This window comes from Mesoplodon densirostris, chromosome 5, assembly GCF_025265405.1.
Source record: "Mesoplodon densirostris isolate mMesDen1 chromosome 5, mMesDen1 primary haplotype, whole genome shotgun sequence".
Classification (NCBI taxonomy): domain Eukaryota; kingdom Metazoa; phylum Chordata; class Mammalia; order Artiodactyla; family Ziphiidae; genus Mesoplodon; species Mesoplodon densirostris.
Window position 1 is genome coordinate 94,084,850 of NC_082665.1, and position 21,756 is coordinate 94,106,605.

Consider the following 21,756-nt stretch of genomic DNA (forward strand, 5'->3'; position numbering starts at 1 on the left):
TTGCAGACTGAGTCTGCTTATAACCATGGTTTATAATTGGCATGATTTCTATAAAAAAAAAAAAGTACCCCATGGAAGGTTAGGCCTGGACTCATTATATACAAATAAAAACAAACAAGTGCCAAGCTGGCTGGTACTGAAAAATCTTGGACCTCATATACTAAAGGCAAACTTAAAACCAAGACTCCTGGATTGTATCTACTCTTAAACTCCAGTTCAATTAGCATTACATATTTCAAAGGTGACCTCAGAATATTCTGTGGAAGTGTTAACACAGGTGGATACCTGGAAGAAGTTTAAGACATTGGGGTGAAAACATCTATATTACCTTTATTTTTCATGAAATTTCATACTTCATTACAATTCCTATTTCATTTTTGGTACATACAAAATCCTCTAAAACTTCCAGAAACTTCCTCCTTATCTAAAAGTGAAGATATCTTCCTTTCTTTTCCAAATAGCTTAAAACAATGGTTCTCAAACTTCAAAGTGCATCAGAATCACTTGGAGGCTATTAAACCCCAGACTGCCAGGCCCCAACCCTAGAGCTGCTGACCAGTAGGTCTGAGGTGGGCCTCAGAATGTGCGTTTCTACCAAGTTTTTGGTTGATGCTATGCTGCTGGCCCAGTGACCACACTTTGAAAACCACTGGCTTAGAAGACACAATTTTACTTAACCTAGTCCATTTAATTTTTCCAGTTTCAGGCTCATGTGAAAATCCCAAGGAACAAAAGATAATATAATAGTTTATACGTATCAAAGGTCTACACAAATTTTAGTTTTGGTAATTATAACTAAAAGGATGCTCGATCTGACCTGGCAGGAACTCCTCCGGGTCTCCAGAGAGGCAATTTTTACCAAGAAGTGACCTTGTGGTTGGCTTAAAGTTAAGGATGGTGCTTTTTTCTTTCTCACTCCTTCTCCTGCCCTTCACATTCAGTGGGGCCTCCTATCTTACTAGAGATTTGATATTAAAAGCCATGACTTGGTTGGACCCATGCCTGAATCCATGTTACAATTCCTGGGCTTTTATTAGACTTTACTGTGTACCTGTTGAAAAAAGCCAGTGGAATGAAGTGAGGATGTACCTGGGGATCTACTGGTCTGAGCATGGGGGGTGTCCGAGCAGGCTGAACCCCACTGATGCTGAAGGACTCTGACCGTGGGGGCAGGTTGGGGTCTGATATCCTGTTGGCAACCTTGTGAGGCATGGCAGGTGAACTCTGCCGGTTGAGCCTTGACCGTTCTTCTACCTAGAAGCCAAAAAATGAAAAAAGAAAGAAAAAAAGAGTTCCTCAATGGATGGAAGCTGATTTACTTCCTAGTTAGGACTTTCTGTAGTCACCTGCACAGCCATTTTGCATCCCTCTGATCAAATCACTTTAGAAAGCTGAAGCTCTCCCTATCTGCTCTGCAACAGAAGTTTGCAAAAAGCTCTTTCTGTCAGAGTAAATACTAGCATGAAGAACTCACAGTACACTTAAGCCATCATCCTTCCATCACCCATTATCTTGTGCTATTCCGTTGGTTGGGAATTAGGGATCTGCTTAAGAGTTCACCGTGCGTTAGTTGGAACACAGTCCTGCTAATCGGTCACAAAGCCAGGGGTCAGTGAGGGAGAGAGGTAACTATGGCGGGCATTACGATTGCTTGGGGAAAATAGAAAACTGCTCTGAGCTGACTCATGGGACAGGGCAGGGAAGAACACAGGAGGGCTGGCAGGAAGATGAGCTGAGCGTACTCACCGCCATTGATTTCTTCACATGCCCTACTCATGGGCAAGTGGGCCTCTCAGGCAGCACACTCAATGAGCATGGCCTGTCTTATTATTATTATTATTTTTTTAAATTTTTTCGCGGTACGCGGGCCTCTCACTGCTGTGGCCTCTCCCGTTGCGGAGCACAGGCTCCAGACACGCAGGCTCAGCGGCCATGGCTCACGGGCCCAGCCGCTCCGCGGCAAGTGGGATCTTCTCGACCAGGACATGAACCCGTGTCCCCTGCATCAGCAGGCGAACTCTCAACCACTGCGCCACCAGGGCAGCCCTGGCCTGTCTTAAACTGACTTCCCGTCTCATTTTCTTTTTCTCTCTTTTTCTCCCTTTCTTTTCAGGTGTCTCTCCCGGCTCTCTAGAATACACTGTCCCAGCACCTTCCTTCCATTCCAGCCTGGGCTCCACTACCTCCCTCTACCCTCCTCCTGCCTGTGTCTCCACACATGGCATTCATTCTTGCTACTCCTCCTCTCCTCTTCCTCCTCCAACCCTCTCTCCTTTCTGGACACTTCATTTCCTTGTCATTCCCTTTCTGCAGAGTCTCTCTCAGCCCAGAGGGGATAACTGATCAGAAGTGCTTTACAGGGAAGGCTCTCTTTACAGGTAAAAGTTACCCTTGGTAACTTATTTGCTGCAGACAGACTGTGGCAGAGGACAAATTAAAGGAAATTTTAGATAAACAAAATGTACACTGCAAGACATGATTTAAAATCTTCGACAGCTTTAAGAGGTCTAGCACTTTTCTTCCAGGTCCACCTTGTCCTGCCCTCTATTTCTTTAGGGTCAATTTGACAGTTGTAATTTCCAAATTCACGGGGGCAATGCACCCCACCCTGATGACCCGTAACTCTCTTCTGCCGACTCACTATCTTTGTGTTGCAAGAGCCTGTCATGGAACCCACATGCAGGTCCTCAAGACATATTTGTATGTCTCAGCTAAGAGCTTTTTTATCTATTTTACTTCCTGATTGGAAAGGAAAATTCAAAAGAGCTATTCTTTCCCATCCTCCCTACCTTATTTTGAATCTTCCTAGAGGCAGAGTCAGTCTCATATACAAAATAAGTCTGTTTTTAACACTCTCAAATCAACTGCAAACATGTTAACATGTTAAGATGTGCCATAGTGTAGAAAACCACCCTCTTGCCTCTACTTAGTGGTAATTTGAACACCTCTTCCCTGACCGTGGTTGTGCAGGGTACATACAATTGGCATCTAGTTGACTTTGGTTTTGAAATTCCACGTCCCAGAAGCTTACCACATACCAAATAAGATTAGCTGCAAAAAGCCAGGAATATAAACCAGAACATGTATACTTTGTATGTGTATGTGTGCAAAGTATTACATCAGCAATAATGGGCTATTATTGCATTGAGCAAAAGGAAATAACAAAGCCCGACTTGAGATAAGACCACAAAGAAGAGAAAGTCCTGCAAAGACAACCACAGATAAACTGAGACCAAGGCATGCAATGTATTGTTTTTCCAAATACTAGACTCTTTGAAAAGAAGGTGACTCTTTCCAGATGACTGGAACTAGTCAAATATTAACCATTTTCTTATTTCCAGGGAAGATCATTAAATAGATAAATCACATGTATAAGTACCCCTCACTATCTGAACTCTCACCATCCATCCAAACCATTGCTGTCTGAGGTCAGGAATCCAAGAGGTTTGGACTCATGTTCAGATAAATGCCTGGCTATCCAAACTATAGCCACTTAACCTGACATTTAGGAACCAAATATTACAAGGGAGTGAAGAGTACTTGCTATTACTGTTTTTTTAGCTGTAAAATATCCTCAGACTGTTTTAAACCCACATTCAGAAACAGCACATTAAAAATAACAGTCTAAAAGTCTGTCCCCCAAGACTCCATCTTGAACGAAGAAATTATATTTGAGATAAAGAATTTTTTTGGCAACTGCCAGTAACAAGGCCCCAGTAAAGGCAGCACCTTTGTCTCTAATAGGACCATGGGCCACACGGGCCCTAAAGCTGTTGTTAGAAATGAATGGGGCACAAAGTGGGGTGCTAATTTTCACAGGCAGTTAATGGGTTTGATTAGTCAAGTGTAGCTATCACTAATGTACCTCTAGTAACATTTCCTATGCCTTCTCTAAGTTAGTTTAATACTAAATCCTACCATCATTATGTTTCAGTTTGTGCCATCATAAGATATACAGTGTGAATAATCTATTGTTATACTCAGCAGATTATTTCAGGATAAGTCCAATGTGGTGAAATTTCCTGGGTTGAAGTTTGTCCAAAGAAATTTGAAAATCTATGCGACAGGTGTAACTGAGGCATCCGGCTACTTTGTCTCAAGAAAATTTTGTCCTAAAGTCTTTAGGAAGATAATGCTGCCTGTTGCTTTTGCACCAAAGGGTATTGGAGAAAATATATCAAATAAAACATCCAAATAACAGTTTCAAATGGACAGAGGGGAAGCTGGCCCTTCTGCTTATTTTGCTACTGGGCAAAGGCCTGGCTCCTGATTCATCACATCTTATGTCTACTAACTGAACAGTGAGTGAGACAAAAAAGAAGGTGTTTTCCCCCAGATTAAGAATATATTGTGATTAAAAACTGGCTTACAATCAAGATATGTTTCAGTCTGCCTTTCATGATACTAAAAAAATAAAATCTATTAGCTGAACCTTTGCTCCAACCTCCTGCTGCCAAGAAGTTGTAAAATATCTTAAGTACCACCAAAAAAGAGTGTTCTAGTAGCATCAGATAAACAGTGTCCAGGTGCTAGACCATAACAACAAGACATTTATAACAAAGGATTTCACACTTGACGGGATTATCAATAAATACAGAGAACAATACTAGAAGAGACTGATCAATTTTACTATAGAATCAGGTTCTTTTCTTATTAAAAGGATCATTTTAACATCAAAACTAAAATAACTTTGGAGAGGTTTGGATAACCTCCACAGAAATGCTATACTATTTATTACAGCATTACGGGGAGAAAGAAAAAATAACTGTGGTCTCAGAAATAAAATTCTGCTCCAGGCAGGACTGTATTATCCACTGGGTACTAAAAGAGTGATGTCTAAGGCCTTTGAGATATATAAAAGTCGCATGAATACAGACGACCTGAAAAGAAACACGTTAATTACAGGATTTGAAAAAATTTCAAAATAAATAAAAATACACTGAAACATATATAAGTGTAAACATTATATCAATGTCAACTGTTAAATTGTTTTGTACATTTGAAAACAATTTATAGCTTCCAGTGTCTCACTTAGCAATAATGAATGATAGCTGCTGAGAGAGAATTTCAAAACAAAATTATAAAAGTAATTTTTAAAATGTTGACAACAAAATATATTTACTATGTCATATGGGTGCATTTTAATAATACTTTATATGACTGTAGGGTCTGTGGGGTTTACGAAGCTCTTAGAAGGCCTGCCTTAAGAGCTAATATGTGGTGAATTGAACACAATCGTATGGGAATATTTTTTCCCCAACTGGACAAAACAATTTGATTTTTGTCTTTACTGGCAATGTTGGAGGAAGAGAAAGAAGTCCAATGATTTTTAAGTCCTCGTTAGGTACTCTGACCCTGCAGTCACAGGGCACATGAAGAGTTGAGTCACGTTGTCTTTTGGCAAAACCACATGGGCAGATGGCTGCTGAGTAAGACTGGTGCTATCCCTTCTCTGGGGCACCTTTGAGGACAGGGGAGGCTCTCATTCATAGGGAATGCTTAAAATGTAATCTTGTCTAAAGATAAGGGCCTGGACTACTTTTCCAAGATCTACTCCTAACCACTGATTGCACAGAAAAGTACAGATCCTTATGTGAATGGAGCACATAACTTAAAAGTAATGAGGCAAATCTTTGGCAAGCTGAGATGGGAAATTAAAAAGTGTGTATCTATCACCAGGGAGAGGTAAGTGGAAGAGATGGGAGATGCATGAGAACTGCTCATGTGAAATCCCAACCAGAAACAACAGGGGCAAGACACTTATTCCTTGTGGGCAACAATGGCCTTGGGAGCAAAACAGAAATATGTTGAATCATGTATTTCATTTGCATTTGTACAGCACTTACAGTTTCAATGGCACATTCACATACATGGTTGCCCAGGATCCTCCCAACCTTGAGACAGAAAGTACAGGTGGGGAGGCTGCACCTCAGGAAGACTATGAGACTTCCAGGTCACAAAGACTGTAAGTGGAAGAACTTGAACTCAAATAAGCTCTTTCCTATTTCCTGTCAGGTCTCTCTCATGCTAAATCTTAAGAGAGATAAGTAGAAACTGAAGAAAGATGGGAAAAGAGCCATAAACTCTCTAAATAGTAATATGGGACCTCATATATAAAATAATTCATATAAAAAGAAAAAACCATCAATGTAGAGCAGAGAAAACAAGTGGAGAAGAGTTCTTATGTACAAGGATTTCAAAGTCCAATGGGCTGATGGGATATAAAGAGAAATCTTGGCCCATCATTTGCCAAATAAAACCATGCCCAGATGACTGGCATGCATCAGAGAGAAAGAACATGATGAAGTGTTAAAAAAAATTAAAATACCATCTCATGCAATACTCATGTAGACAGAGCATTCTGTCACTGCTGTGTGCTGGTGAAAATAAAAAAAAATTATTGCCAGGCCAAGACAATCACATGCCATTATAAGAAACAGGAATATGTACCATTATAAAGAAAGGGCATTATAAGAAAAGGAATATCCATCTTTCAAAAAGTGCCAGTGGGAAAAAAAAACCTTCAAATTTTGCTGATTTTTAACAGAATATCATATTGATGTTTTCACAAAACAAATGTGACTTCCATTCCAACCTAGAAATGGCAGAGAATTTGAAAGGGGTGAGAATGCCCCCCACTCCTCCTTTTAATGGAGACATTAATGTTCCTTTCTGGCTGAAATCTGAAAATCAAAGTCAATGTAACATTTAGGACAACTAGAATACTCAGTAAAAGGAGAGAGAGAAGAGCTCAAGATTTGCCAATAACCAAGTATTTTCATTTGTTCTTACTACATCCGACAGATTAATAAGAAAGGAGATGAGAAATGTGATGATTTATGTTTTACAAAATGAAGCAATGAAAACATGGAGGATGAAACATTATAATAATATTACACTGCTAATGAAAAAAATGTCGATTGGAAATAAGGAAAAGTAAGTGGATGGAAAAGTAATCAAAGAAGGAAAAACCACCCTGATGAGAAGGTATAGAGCTGAGTTAGAAAACAAATATGGGAGCAGATTACAGAAGAGGCTGCTGTGGGTGGAACATGGCCTGGCGGTGTCTTCAATGGTATATGGGGCAAAAAAGCCCAGACCCTCTATCACAGGAGACCATGGTATAGCTGCTGCCTATCCATCCCTGGTGAGGATATTTTCAAATTTATATCCTCGCAGAGGATGCCTTTGAAAAAGAAAATGGTACTTTTATTCTACCTCCAAAAGAGAGTTTAACCCAGGTTATTTTTATTGGTTGATAATTAAGATACTGCTGAGCTAGAAATTCTGTCCATATCTAAAGTCTTGAAATGTATTTCACTGTCTGGCTCCTTTCAATCCCACCTACCTCCTACTATAAGAAAAGAAACCTGTAAGTAAAGCTCTAGAAGAAAAGTTCATACACTGCTGATTAGAATCATTGAGAGATCAGGAAAATAAGGATTCTCACACTCATTTTTATTCCCATTTTAAGAAGCGGGTGTTAAAAAATGATGAATTAAACTAAAGCAGACAATTATTTGTACTTATTTGTATACCAGTTGCTCCAATCCCCAATTTAGCACTGTCACTCATTCTATCATCTAAATGTTTCATCTTTCTTCTAAAATATGAATACCCACTCTAAGACTTGGGAACTGTTTCATGGATAGGTGGTTAGTTGGAAGCTGGATTATGTTAAACACACCCAGGAGGATAGGATTAAATCTAAAATCCTAAAAGAATGTTCCCACATGTCTAAAAGTCCATGAAGCCCAAAGGAAGAACTCCAGCTGTCAGGAAGCCAGGGACCTTGGAAGATGTCACCCACCAGATGTGGCCCAGACTTAGGATGGCCCGGGAACCTCACATCGGGTGTGCTTGATGACACAGCCATGCTGTCTGCACTCCCATTGGCTATGTTTCCTTTACTGCTAGGAGCCTGGCTGAGAAGCACAGGGGAATTAAGAGGTCTACAAAACTGCCCTGATGATATCTGCAAAGATTTGCCTCCAGGAACGGCATGGCTTCTGAAAGCTTGGGAACTGTGAATTCGTTCTGAAGAGAGAGGACAGGCCAGGAAATTTAATGATGAGGACAAATAGTAATTAGAAAATAATAAAGTCAAAATGTTTAAGTTCAAATCAACACATGCTGGGTAGAGGTGGAAAGAAGGAAGTGGAAACTGCTTTATGTTTCCCCCCCCTTTTCTGGTACATTTGTGCATGAGGGAGCTGCACAAGGGACAGAAGAAATTCTGGTATGCTTTGCAAGGCATCATGGTCTTCTCCAATGGGATCTGTTGGTGTCCATTTCCTAAACTCATGCTTGGGGCTGGGAGCACTGAAGGTCAGGTGGTCATGCATCAAAGAGAGGTCATTTAGTGATGCAGCACTTCTTAGAGGAGTCGAGGTACTTGTATGGATGCATGAATTCATGCCCCTCCTGCCCCGAGGTACACATGAGTCTCTAAGGCCCTCCTTACTTGCTGTAATGGATAACTGGGGGCTCATCACTTTGGAGATGCTGGGAGAGGACACACAAATGACCTTAAGTCCTGACTCTTGAGTTGGGCTACATCTTTGGAAGCGAGATCGCTTTGTTGATCTCACTGTGGTCCTTGAGGCTCCCTGAGGCTTCAGTTGCTCTTCAAGACCAAGTCTAATAGGATAAGCTGGTCCATCTTTCTTCCATGAGCGATGCTCAAACAGGGGTCTTGATCTGGAATCATTAATTTCTGCAGGTGCTACTGGCATTAGCTTAGGAGAGGCTAGTTTTTCAGCCTCTCAATACCTGCCATGATCATGAGCTGTGAGTCTGGCTTAGCTGAGGGTTTCAGCTTGATGTGGCTAAAGAATGGTTTAGCAGTGGAGGAAGGTGACACATCTCTGCTAGCCAGGAACCACATCAGCTGCTGTTTAACAGCATAGTGATTGTGCTTAGCCGGAAGAACAGGTGGGTTATTAAGGGGCTGGTGCTGTACCTGGGAGTAGGATCACAAAATTGAATTACTGACCTGGGAGAAAGAGGCAGTTGTTACAGACATAGGTAAATACAAATTGCATTCATAGACTCTAAGGGAAAGTGATCAAAAACGTTCTTGACACTGAATGACTTTTCTCTACAGATTTAGTTTTTAAGTTTTAAAAGTTATTAGTTTTGTAAAAATAGTATAAAATCATTATAAAGGATTTAAACATAAATACATAAAAGTATTAAAAAGTTTAAAGAAAAAAACTCTAGAGTTTCTACTTCCCATAAACAGCCATTATTAGCATTAGGACAACATAATTTCAAGCATTTTCTATACATATGTAAGATAGAGCAGAAAATTAAAAATTATACAAATAGGATCTTACATAAGAAATCAGGTTCTGGAATATTGTAGTCTAGATAACTTGAAATAAGCTCTAGCTATAAATATCTGAAGATACTAGAAGAAAATGCAGAGTAATATAAATCACCCTTTCAAATGACTAGTTATGCTCACAAGAAAATAAAGGAAATCATTAGTTGCCACATTAATGACAGAACTGAAAACCAGGGTGTCAGGCATATGAGATGACACAATGACTTCCTGGAAGGGTTGTTGATCTTGGCGAGAGTTATTATTTTGTTTGTTTTCCTTACTCATTTGGTTACCACCTTTTTTTCCCTACTATTCAAATAATTTGTAATGAGATTTTTAAATAGCTCATCACAGAGTCAAGTTCCTGAAAATTCTTTCTTAGTCTAGTAGTTAAGCAAATGAAGGACCATTACTTTGAAAGTATTTGCAAAAGAAATATAAATGACCTCTGACCCGGTAAGTGAACCACAATCACAAGTCTGGGTCCAACTGTGTGTTCACTGTTACCACAGAACATGGAATGTTAGTGACAATACTAATGATCACTTTTAGGGTCTAGGTATGGACGGGAAATGATCCTACCTAGAATTCCTTAAGTCTTAAGTCATATTCTTCCATGAAAAAGTCACTAAAAATCCTCCTGTCACAAACTCAATTGGATTCCAATAAGGAAAAGGATTTTCTACTTCCTGTTGTTACTTACAAAAAAAAGAACAAATGGATTAAGGTAGAGAAATAATGTTACAGTTCTTCCCAAAGCAAAGCATGTGTGTCTCATAATGAATTATTTTCCAACTTTGTAGCACTTGTTTAACTCTCTATTTCTACTGGAGAAACTCACTATGGCCAATTTCCCCAATACAGCATAGGTACAGGCTGTACTTGCTTGCTGACTTACCTCCTTGGCCCACGCTGGTTTCTCACTAGGACTCATCCCTTCTTTGTAATGGTACAGTGGCTTCTTCTCCACAGGCCTCTGCTCCTGCCGCTGATGCTGAAGGGAAACCAAGTAGTCTCTCTCTTGCTTTAGCTGTCTCTGTAGTCTTTCTGCTTGTCTCTGTTCTTCCAACTGTTTACGCTTATATTCCTGTCCAGACCAGGAAAGAAGAACAAAGAAAAGGCTAAATCACCATAGGGAAACCATTGGCCAGTACCAGTGAAGCATGCAATGGAACCAAAAGAGATGATAAATAACAAAGGACCTTAATACCAACAGAACCACAAGAGGACATCAGGATGTGCCATAGAGATAAACTACAGCCTTGGGTTAGCATCTGCACAGAATGTGGCATTTAATGAAAACACTATTGTTTTAATGGCAACCCCTACAGAATACCACCCTTTGCAAAGTGACTTGCCCTTGATGAATTGTAACCAAGAAAGTGGCAATAACGAGGACACTTGGATGGTCAGCACGCAACCCCTATAAGGAACCGTCCACTTCCTGGTTTAGTAATTAAATCATTCAAACATGTACAATTAAGTACAAAACGAAATAAGTACCTAAAGATACTGCCTAAATCATCTTTTGTTTAACAAAACTTGGACCAACGAAACCATTAGCAAAAACCATGTAGGCTAAAAAAATATCACAGTGCCACTGAATAAAAAGTTCAGTTAAAAAAAAGATACACCAAGAAGCTCATTTGGAGAGCAGTGCAATAATAATAATAAAAAGTACTTCAAGTGGAAGCCGCCTGAGCAGGGAACACAAAATGTTCCCATCGTAAGGGTAAAACTAATAGCCTGCAAATGAAATATGACTACAGAGCTGAACGGGTTCTTACGGAAGAGGGGTGCTTTGCTGTGATTGTATTCCAGCATGTTGCAAATGACCTCAAACATTACTCTGCAATAAACACAGTGGGTCTCAAAAACAGTCTGAACTTATTATAAGGTTGGATTCATGTTAAAGTTTCACAAGTAGCTGGAGTTAATAAAGAATGCATAACAAGTATATTAAACATATCGACTCAGCACACTGGGTCAGGAAACGAATTAAGTTTTAGGAGATTTTCCAGGTCCATGAGGCTTGGAGGATCCCCTCCTTCCTGACTGGCATGTTAGAGGAGACCACACACACACCACACACACACACACACACACACACACACGTGCGTGATGAACACAGAGCAGGTCAGCTGCCTTGGCTTTCCCATTACCAGAAGTAGAGCTTGTTCATGCAGTAGCTGCTGCTGCAAGATCTCTAACTGTCTCTGCTCCTCCTCTAACTGTCGCCTGATGTACTCCTGGAGAGGTAGGTGGCAGAGAATTCAGAGGAACACAACGAGAGAAAGAGAGAGAGAAAAAAAGAACCGGTAATTTCAAAGGTGACAAGAGCTGCCAAGTGAAGTGTGGAAGGAAGGAAGGGAAAAAAATACCCAGACACCTCCTCACTAAACAGGAAAGGTACCCTGCACCGAAGCAAAAGCGTTTCAATGCAGTCAAAAGCACAAGCCCTCGACCTGCAACTGCAGTGGATTGAGATGGCTCGGTGCTTTGCTGTTACTCTTTGGTTTGGAGAATCGAGCTATATTTAAAAACTTTTCATGACAGGTTCCCTCTTTAGGGGCTACCTGAAATTAACAATGCTATAACGTTCAGAGGCTCCTGTGCAAGCAGCAGGGGTAAAATAATGGTTGCATGCCATCATGCACTGCCTTTGTAACGGAACCATCTTGCAGTGTCACTGCACTGTCAGAATGTGATTCTAACAAAGAGAGAAAGGGCCTGCATCGATGGCTCCAAGTCCTGGAGACCAGAGTTGCCTGAGTAGAAAAGCTCTTCTGAAGCGATGAAAGAGGAGCACTTGGCTTGTTTATCACGCTCCAGTGCTACTTTCAAAGTAGATGCCCAGGGTTGGGAAAATCGCGAGATCCAGGTGCGTCAGGGGACTTCGGCCTGGGGAGGAAGCCAGGTCGAATGAGTGGGCTTTGCCAAGGTTGTGCGTTTGACTTCTTGAATAGGTGAGAATAGTTGCTTGAGAAAGAGTAAAAACCTGCTTAACCTGAGCAGACCTAAGAGCAGGTGACCCACAGCCCAGAGGCGGCTGGTGCTGGCGCTCCCGCGGGGTCGCCTGGGGGGCCCCGGCTGTACCTGCTCATGCTCTGCGCGTCTCCGCTCCTCCTCCCGGCGCATCTGTTCCTCGTAGTGACGCCGCTGCTCCCTCTCCTGCTGCTTCCGCAGCTCCTTCTCTCGCCTCTGTTGCTGTGGGGCGACAAGCAGACAACCGTGAAGGGAACGGGCAGTGGCGAAGGGTGTCGGGAAGCCAGCAGGGAGAGCTGCAGGACCGTGGCTGTGAGCTCTTAACGAGATGCCTGCACGCCTGAGGGCTCCTCGCCTATGCCACTGGGGGACGCATTGGCCAGGATGGACTGATAGAAGGCAATTCAGTGTTTACCACGCAGGTGGGCTCCCCAGGTTTATACGTCTCCCAAGAAGTTCCCATTCAATGCATCCTCCCAGTTGGCTGATGAGGGTTTCCAAATCAGGGGTAGGTAGAACACCGATGTATAATCAGTTACTTACTATATATCATCAAACCGTTTGTGAGATGCTACAGGCTTTAAAGCACATTCGCAATGCTCATGCCATTCAGTCTTTTGGACACCACGTAGGGCAAATGTATCATAGATCAAAAAAGCAAACACCAGGGGCTTCCCTGGTGGCGCAGTGGTTGAGAGTCCACCTGCTGATGCAGGCGACACGGGCTCGTGTCCCGGTCTGGGAAGATCCCACATGCCGCGGAGCGGCTGGGCCCGTGAGCCATGGCCACTGAGCCTGCGCACCCGGAGCCTGTGCTCCACAACGGGAGAGGCCACAACAGTGTGAGGCCCGCGTACCGGAAAAAAAAAAAAAAAAGGAAACACCAGAGAAGGGAAGTGACATGTTCAAGGCCACACAGTAACTGTGACTGTGGACAAAACAGAATCTACTGACTCCCACCTGGTCACTCCACTTTCTGATAGACCCTGCTGCCTTTCTTTTTTGGGGCAGTCACTTTTAAGTGTCGATTTCAACTTGTCACTCAAGTACGATGTTAAGTTCAGGAGCCACCATCGTCTCTGAAAGTGGACGTCATGGCAAGCACCTTTCATGCTTTATCCTATTTCATCTGTACAAAAATCTTTTCAGGTAGGTGTTATTAATACTACTATCTCCTATTTTAAGTGAGAAAACAGAGGCACAGAGAGATTAAGTAGTTGTCCGAGGTCATGCCCACATTCAAGGTCATACTCAGTAAGTGGTGGAGCTTGATTTCAAAGACAGGCAATGTGACTCCAGTCTGAACTCAATCACTACAGAAGATGAAGAGGGAATAGGAGTGACAGATCATAATTAATCCAGTCCTTCATTATATTCTCAGTAAGGAAAATATCTTAGGAGTAGTGACAGAAGCCAAAGTTTCCTAGGTAGGGATGGTACCATTCCCCAGTCCTTGGAGCATCTGGCATGTGTGGGACACTCATACATTACAAAGTGTTTCCCCGTACCACATGCCAGTAGTGCAGGCCATTTGTGTTGGAGCCCCGTACTGGCATTAGGATTTCTTCTTCCTCAAATACAAGGTTTGGAGGGGCGATCAGAGGGTCCATTCCCCTGTAACAGTCTCAACAGCACTTCACTGCCTTGCTGAGGAAGCATGAGGTATCCAAACTAAAACGGACCGTGACTGTATCTCACTGAGAAGTTAGCTCTATAAAACCTGGGAAACAGCTTTCTAGTACAAAAACTCTCTGTCCCAAGCCCAGCTAAACCAACCACAGATAGTCAAAGTGCCAAAGAAGCCCACGAATGAGGTGGCCTTCCTGATGTGGCTGGTGCCTGCAATCCTCCAGACCCGCTCTCTTCCAACAGTCTCTGAGGCTTGGGAGATAAACTGCATCTTTTGAAACTCAATGTCTATCACTTCCAGATCAAGAATTGTTTGTCCATCTTAGATTGTAGGCAATGGGGAGCCGCTGGAAGACTATATGCCATCAAATGCCATGACCAAACCTGCATTTTCAAGGGGACTCCTACCCGCCACGGGATGGACAGCACTAGAAGCTGAAAATGCAATGTGAGGCCATTCTATGGATCCAGACAGAAAATGACAGGGCACCCATGAGCTAAGCAAAGGCAGCTGGAGAATCCATGTTCGTCATTGCTGCTGAGACTCGGCCAAAAGGAAGAAAAACTAAAAACTATCCGGATTTCCAGTCATTCCAACAGGACTGTAGTGGACGCCAACTTAAAGGCAGAAATTAGAATTAGGCCAAAAATAAAACGGGCAGAATTTGGTGACTATGGGGTGTGTGAGGGTGAGTGGTGAGTGAAGTTTCTGGCCCAGGAGCATGGCAGGTGGTGTGATATACAAGTTTAGGGATGGGAATGAGGGGTGTGCTGGGGGGCAGGGATGAGTCGAGTTCCAGACATGTGATTATTTGTTTTACAGAAAAATAATACAGGAAGATGCGAGTAGAAAACATCATCATAGGAACTGACTGAATAATTTGGATTACAGACCCCAAACAGAGATATTTCCAACACTCAACCAAAGTGAATCAATGCCAGCACAGAGAATAAAATAATTATGTGTACAGATCTGGCTCCTGGCAGGAAACAGCCCTAATTTAGCCAACATTTCAAGTTTTTTACTCCCACCATCAGTCTCCTTCTTGAGGAAAAAATATAATCAAGGCTTTTGAAGATTTAGCTGATTTTTATGTGAAGGATTTGTACATTTTCAACCCCCTTTCCAGGAATCAATACTGTTTTATAATTACAGGCCACTCAGGTCCCTGTGCGAGGTGTACATAGTGTTGACTGCAACTCAGGAGAGTCCGGGCTTCCCAAGAACTCTGTAGTTTCTGAAAAAGACACTCTAAAGTGACTAATAATTAATAATGATCTCATCTGGATCAGCTGCTGCTAAGGCATGGAGGCATCTGCCAGGGCCTTGGTTCCTGTGGTGAGGCTGGAAAAATAAATCACTTCCCCAACCTTGTGGAAGGCACCTTGCCAATTCCTAGCTGCTGTGCCTCAATGTTAATCACCTTTCCAGGAAAATTGTTTGCTCTCTCTCCTCCTGGCTGTGGGACCGTTTGAGGGGACATATCAAAACATGTCAGAGAAAGACCAAGTCCCTGGCCTCAAGCAGACACCTTTACAAAGCTCTGATGACTCTTGCTAGAAGTAGCAATCTGAGAGCAAGGCCTGTGCTTGACCCCCACTGGACCCACCAGCCCCTCATGGGGGGCCTGGCACCTGGCAGGTGCAGAGATTTTGTTCAATTGAACCGAGTAAGAAACTTGTGGCAAAAGCAGACAATTCAGTACCATCCTAATTTTTTTTCGGGGGGGGGGTACATTTCCCTTCCTATCAGTGCTTATAGCACACCATGCCTTATGTTATGGTTATTTGAAATGTCTCATCTATTCTGCAATCTAGATCGTGGGCAGGGTCTCCGCTCTACTCTGGTTTTTACCTCCCACTATATCCCATAAAGGGCCTGATACCACTGATGTTTGTTGTTTTATATACTATAGATGGGGCAGCAAGAGAAGAGGAGAAAGGCTCACAGAACCTCAGACCACCCCTTCACCCTTTGACGCCCTCCCGGCCCAGAATATTCTTTTATGCTGAGCATAGACAAGGCTTGGAATATTTTTCTAAAAAGAGAGCCACCCACGATTGGCACTGGCATGGGATTTATTTTCCATCTTAGAGAAAGGCAGGAAAAGAAAATAAGGGAATAGAAGTCTAAGCTGGACGGAGTAGAAAAGGGAAGAAATAAAAATTTTTCTAGGGACTTCCCTGGCAGTCCAGTGGTTAGGACTCCAAGCTTCCAATGCAGGGGGCCTGGGTTCGATCCCTGGTCAGGGAACTAAGATGCCATATGCCGCGCAGAGTGGCCAAAAAAAATAAATGCATAAATAAATAAATAAAATAAGATAAAACCCGCAGCGCAAATAATTACCGAAAGAACTTTCAAAAAAAATTTCTAAATGTCACTGAGTTATGCATAAAGATGACAGTGGTTCTGTCAAAAAAGAATAGCTTAAACCAACTACTCTAAACTCTCAGCAGGAACTCCCCACTCCCCTGCCCCAAATATACTGAACTGCCTAGAAGTATATTTTCATCCACATCTCCTTGGAGCCATCTCCAAAAATTACAGCACATAAAACTAGACATTCAATAGGTTCTTACAAGTTTCTTAATTTTTTTTCTGGTTGGGGAATGACTGATAATACCTACTCTGAAACTTTTCCAGGCTAAAATCATTGTTGCCTTGATCTATGGAGTAGATCATAGGGGTCTTTTTGTCCCTTTGCCTTCTACTGGTGTTCCTAAAGAATGATTCTTTTAGGACAGTTTTTATCTTCCCCAGTGGGTGCTCCCCTCAGGCCACAGCCAGGTGAAGGCTGTGTGGCTGTACTTTCAAGTATGTTCATTTTAATGGAGGAAATAATCCTGTCCCCTTCAGCTCTTCAAGGGCATATTATCTTAGCCCTTAACTGTTCAAATTGCATTAAAGTTGTGAGAAATAATACACATGGGTGTTCATCACAAAGGCCATGAAGTTGCTCCTTCTTTCCTTTTATTCCTTTAAATGTTCTTTTTGGATTAAGTTTAACCAGTAGAAAGGTGTGTACTGCACCAGGGTGCTCTGGCCCCGTAGAAGTGACTTTGATGACCTGTTAGAATATGAATTGCATTTTACAGTATTATGAGAAGAGTGGAAAAAAGCTAAGAAGTGCTGAGTTTATTCATATAAATAACTCAGACGTTATTCCTAGCACTATTCAACCACTCCCCGGTGAGTGCACGGGTTTTCAATGATCTCGGAAAGCTTGCCTGAGCAATAGGTCCACTCTAATCTGGACAACATGAATCTTGACCCATTCAAGACTGCCTCTTTCCTTAGCTGCTAAGACTTTCAGAGTCAGACGGGGGCCCACCTCTGGCACCCAGACACCACGTTGTATAGGCGTTCTATGAACTGACTCTACCCTGGCTTCTTCTTGTTTTTCTCTTCAACTCTATTGCTCCTTTCTACTTTATTTTTCTTGTTTATTTTATTTTAGTTTCTGCATTAATCTTTGTAAGCTACCTTAAAGCATCTTTTTGGAATGAAAAAAAGTCATAAAGAAGGGTATACACAGGCAAACAATAGCTTGGCCATCCATGTCTTTTGAAACCTCAAAATCTCCCTTGGGAAGATCAAAATGGAGATAAACGAGAAACTGTAGACTTGTCCTTTGGTTCTTTAAACTCATGAAGATGCCACCTCTGTGTCTGTCAGCTGAGCATGTGGTTAATGTCATTTTCCCAGAAGTGGGGATCAATTTGCTCTGATGTTACCACACCCTCTCACTGGAGAAGTGGTTAAACTGAACTACAGTAACATGTCTAGAACTGGCTGGGACCTACAGGGAAACTTAGCCCAATCTCTTATCTAATCTAAAACTCTGTATCATGGACCAGAGCAAATATGGCTAAATACAGCTCACCCATCATTCTAAGGATACAGGATCTTTGGGGAAAGCACAGGGTTGTAATCTGTGCGTATGGTGTTCTTTTTTCGTTTTTATGTTTTTTGTTTTTTTTTTTACCCAAATAAGTATTTCATTCTATATTATTCTAATTGGAACCTCACATTAGCCCTGTTGGGTGATGCAAATGTCATTTTCTTTATTTCCCTCATTTAGAGACTTTCAGGAAGGTTCAACTCCTTGTCAGTGGCCACATAACAAGTTGAGGGAAATCATGGAATGAATACAAATCATCGTAACAGGCACTGTCTATGTGTGCCAGGTATTTGCTGAGCTGGGTGATTTACATGCTTCAGTTCATTAAATTCCACGATGTGACTCTGAAGTTTATTGCTATCATTCCCATTTTACAGATAAGCAAATTGAAGCTCAGAGAAGTATACTGTTCCATGTCACACGGCTGGAAAATGTTGGAGCACTCTGTGCCCTACTATCCCCCCAGGCCCTAGTACCTGGCAGAGTATTCTATCAATTGGAGAGGCATCCGATCCAGACAGGATACTCTGCTGCTTTTTTCTACTTGCTGAATGTTCAGGTTGAATCTGAGTTTGATTCTTAAAACATTCTGGTAGATTTGGGGAAAACAAGGCTAGTTGCCTTTGTGTAAAGGTTTTGGGCCCTTCTATCTTTTACACACATTGTGTTTCCTATTATACAGACTCAAAGGTAACATTCACATTTGGGAATTAATATCCCACAGCTGCAAAGTGACATATCACTGGGGGAGGGGAGTAGGTATGAGAGGCCACAGGACCTGAGCGACAGAACACCGGATCAGAAAATGTAGGACTAGATTCCAGTCCTGCTCTGCCACTGATACAAACACTGCAGACCATACCACACAGTCTCAACAAATATTTGTTTAATGGATGAGTGAAGGTTGTATGACCTTGAATGAGTCACCTTAACCCAAACCTTCAACGAGGGGGAAGATTAGGTGATTTTACAAGTCTGTTCATTCTAAGAGTCTAAGCAGGAATATGCTACATCGCAAAGCAAAGATCGACTAACAATTCAGAGTGAGAAGGGAAGTGAAGCAGAATTCTGGCTTGTTCTTGAGAGCTCTGCTTCTTTTCATCCTGGGTGACCTGCTGGAAGTGGTGAGAGGAGACGCCACTGACTGTGGAAGACCAGAGTGGGCCTCCAGAGGACAGCACAGCAGCCAGTGCAGGATCAAGTCAGGCTCCTTGGGAAGTACCTCAAACCTTCCCCTTGACACAGGGGCTCTCTCTGTTCAAAGACATTCGAAATGAAAGGCCCCAGCATGGTCTCTCGAATCGACTGCACAGCACACATGCCCCCTCACTTAAATAGGACTGTTCTGTATAAGCTTTGCAGGAGCTATACTTGTGACAAGAGGCATTCAAGCTTCTGGGTATCCCATTTGCCCATTTTAACATCTGTGAAAGTTTCAGCTTTGGAAAGACCATTGCATACCACCCACTGCAGGGCAAGGGTATGATTCCTTGCAACTAACACTGGGATTCCAAGCCTTTTTTTTAGAGGGAGGACGAGAATGAGAATGATGGTCAAGCAGTCTGGCACCTCTGAATTCACTACAAAGTAATCAGAATCACAAAAATGAATAATAATTATTCATGATAAGAACAAACAGTTGGGTAATGCCTCCTACGATGTCAGGCACTGTCCTAAGCCCTTCGCTCATAGTAACTCATTTAGTTCTTATCACAACCCTTTAGGCATGTACTGCCATCATTATCCCCACTCGACAGATAAGGAAACCGAGGCACACACAGGCCAATATCTTGCCCAAGTTCACTCAGTTGGTAAGTGCAAAGCCAGAACGATACTCTGCATCTGGCTCTTGCCATGCTGACTCTATGGATTTGAAAGACATCTATGGTTGAGATGTCTATATATACAAAGTGAAGGATGTTTTATTAATGCTTTTTCAAGTGGCCATTTTCCCCTCTACCTTCACTTTGTTACCTGTCTTTTCCTCACAGAAACAGTAATCAGAGAACCACTGAGAAAACTAGACCAGCTAGATATACCTCATTCTTTTCTTTTTCCATGTACTTTACACTATTAAAGATAAACCATCCAGACGCAAGAGGGAAGAGATATGGGAACATATGTATATGTTTAACTGATTCACTTTGTTATACAGCAGAAACTAACACACCGTTGTAAAGCAATTATACTCCAATAAAGATGTTAAAAAAAATGAGCTGGAACTGTAAATAACAACAACAACAAAAAAAGATAAACCATCCAACCCACCCGTTCAGAGCTTTCCTGGAAAATGAACAGCTTAAATGAGACTCTTCTTTTGGGCTCCCTAGCCAACTTTTGATCACTAGGCAGCCCCAAGGCTAAGCACTGTCTGGGTACATGTGGGCCAAGCTAGTCTTTATGCAGGTAGTACAGGGAAAGAAAGTTCTAAACAGGCTGAGCTGCAAGGAGGCTTCATGAAGAATTCTGGTCCTGCCTCTTCTTTGGATGCTAGTCAGTGTGATTATTTATGAGCTTACCTCAGAGCTGCAGTTTCCCTGGGGAGAATGGTTGGTTTTCCTGGGTATCATATAGAGGAGCAAGATGGCCCAATGGACATCCTGAGCACCTATGACTCTGTAGGTTAGTGTAAAAGTCAAGTGCAGATGTAACTCTCAAATTCCTTCTGCCATTGTTCTGAAGACTTAATATGAGACTTTCACATTGAGTCCTATGAAAACAAGCCCATTATAAATCAGTTTATTAATACAATGTCTACAGAGAGGGCCACTCCCACACATCTGGGATGATGGTGAAGATTCTAAATTACATCATATATAGCAAGGTTGCAGGAACTGGTGACATTTGGGCAAGAACACTATCATTGCCTTCAACCATTTCTGGGGCTTAGGTGGAAGGCATTTTAGTTTTGTTTGGTATAATTTGTATTAATGCAGGGATAGCACAAGGACTTGAATCAATAACAGGATACATTTTCTAACAGTAGGAGTTGTTCAAAAATAGAATAGGCTGCCTCAAGCCTCTAAAAGTATAAGCAGAGATAATATGTTAAACAGGTTAAATGTCTGTGAGGAGTATTGTCAAAGGGATTCTTGCTTTGAGAGAAGAATTGGCCTAGACCACTTTTGAGGTCTCTTATGTTCCTCAACCTCTAGGATTCCATGAAACCATTCATTGACTGAAGAAAACAAGAGTGAAATGAAAACAATTTGATTTAAATGTCATGCGAAATAGTACTTTCTGTGAAACTATTTTGTTATCGTAGTTCTATGGTTGGGAACAGCTAAGAATAATGATGGTGTAACGTAAGAGATGCAGACTGGATGTAATAAAAGAGATTCCATGAAGACCCCAGACAACTGAAGGCAGTTGTAATGCCCATGCCTCACTGTCACTTAAAAGCAAACCCTGTCATCCACCTAAGCTGCCCTACATACACCCAGGGCCAGAAACTGCCTAATGCTGTTTTTTTCTTTTTTTTCTTCCAGTATGAAATGCTATAAATATAAAATACTAGCATATCCTTCCCATTCCTTGAAAGTGTAGAAAGGGGTCTGAGCAAAAGGATTTCAAATATCAGTAGCATTTTAGGCTGCAGTACAGGATTTTCAGCCCAACCTCCTCACCTGGGCAGGAAGCCCCTCCCATCACAGGACCCAGGTGATCAAGCGGACAAAGCCAGGCTCCTGCAAGCACGGCAGGTAAGTTAGAACAGGGAATCTTTCTGGGATCCACTGCGAAGCAGGGTTCCATCCATCCATGCAAACCACATGACCTCTTGAAGCACGTGTGTGAATTACACGCGTGCCTGATGCGGACCTCGTCAGAGGCCGTGGGCAGGCCCTGCCCTGGACAGTAAGCATCCACTTTGCCAGCCTGGCTCCCATCTGTTTCATAATTTCTGTTCAGTTA

At 42.2% G+C, this 21,756-nt stretch overlaps 1 protein-coding gene across 6 annotated transcripts in view; it reads right to left on the bottom strand.

Moving 5' to 3' along the window:
- Window positions 1-21,756, bottom strand: part of TNIK (TRAF2 and NCK interacting kinase) — a 419,760-nt gene that overhangs the window by 64,054 nt on the left and 333,950 nt on the right. For 3 of the 6 annotated variants that reach the window (XM_060099132.1, XM_060099128.1, XM_060099127.1), the window contains exons 13-15: window positions 12,425-12,535; window positions 10,227-10,415; window positions 1,090-1,254 (exon numbers count right to left, since the gene is read on the bottom strand). In XM_060099132.1, the coding sequence (XP_059955115.1) occupies window positions 1,090-1,254; window positions 10,227-10,415; window positions 12,425-12,535 (465 nt within the window). The remainder of the gene's footprint in view (window positions 1-1,089; window positions 1,255-10,226; window positions 10,416-12,424; window positions 12,536-21,756) is intronic. The other 3 variants (XM_060099133.1, XM_060099131.1, XM_060099130.1) reach the window with 1 other exon arrangement.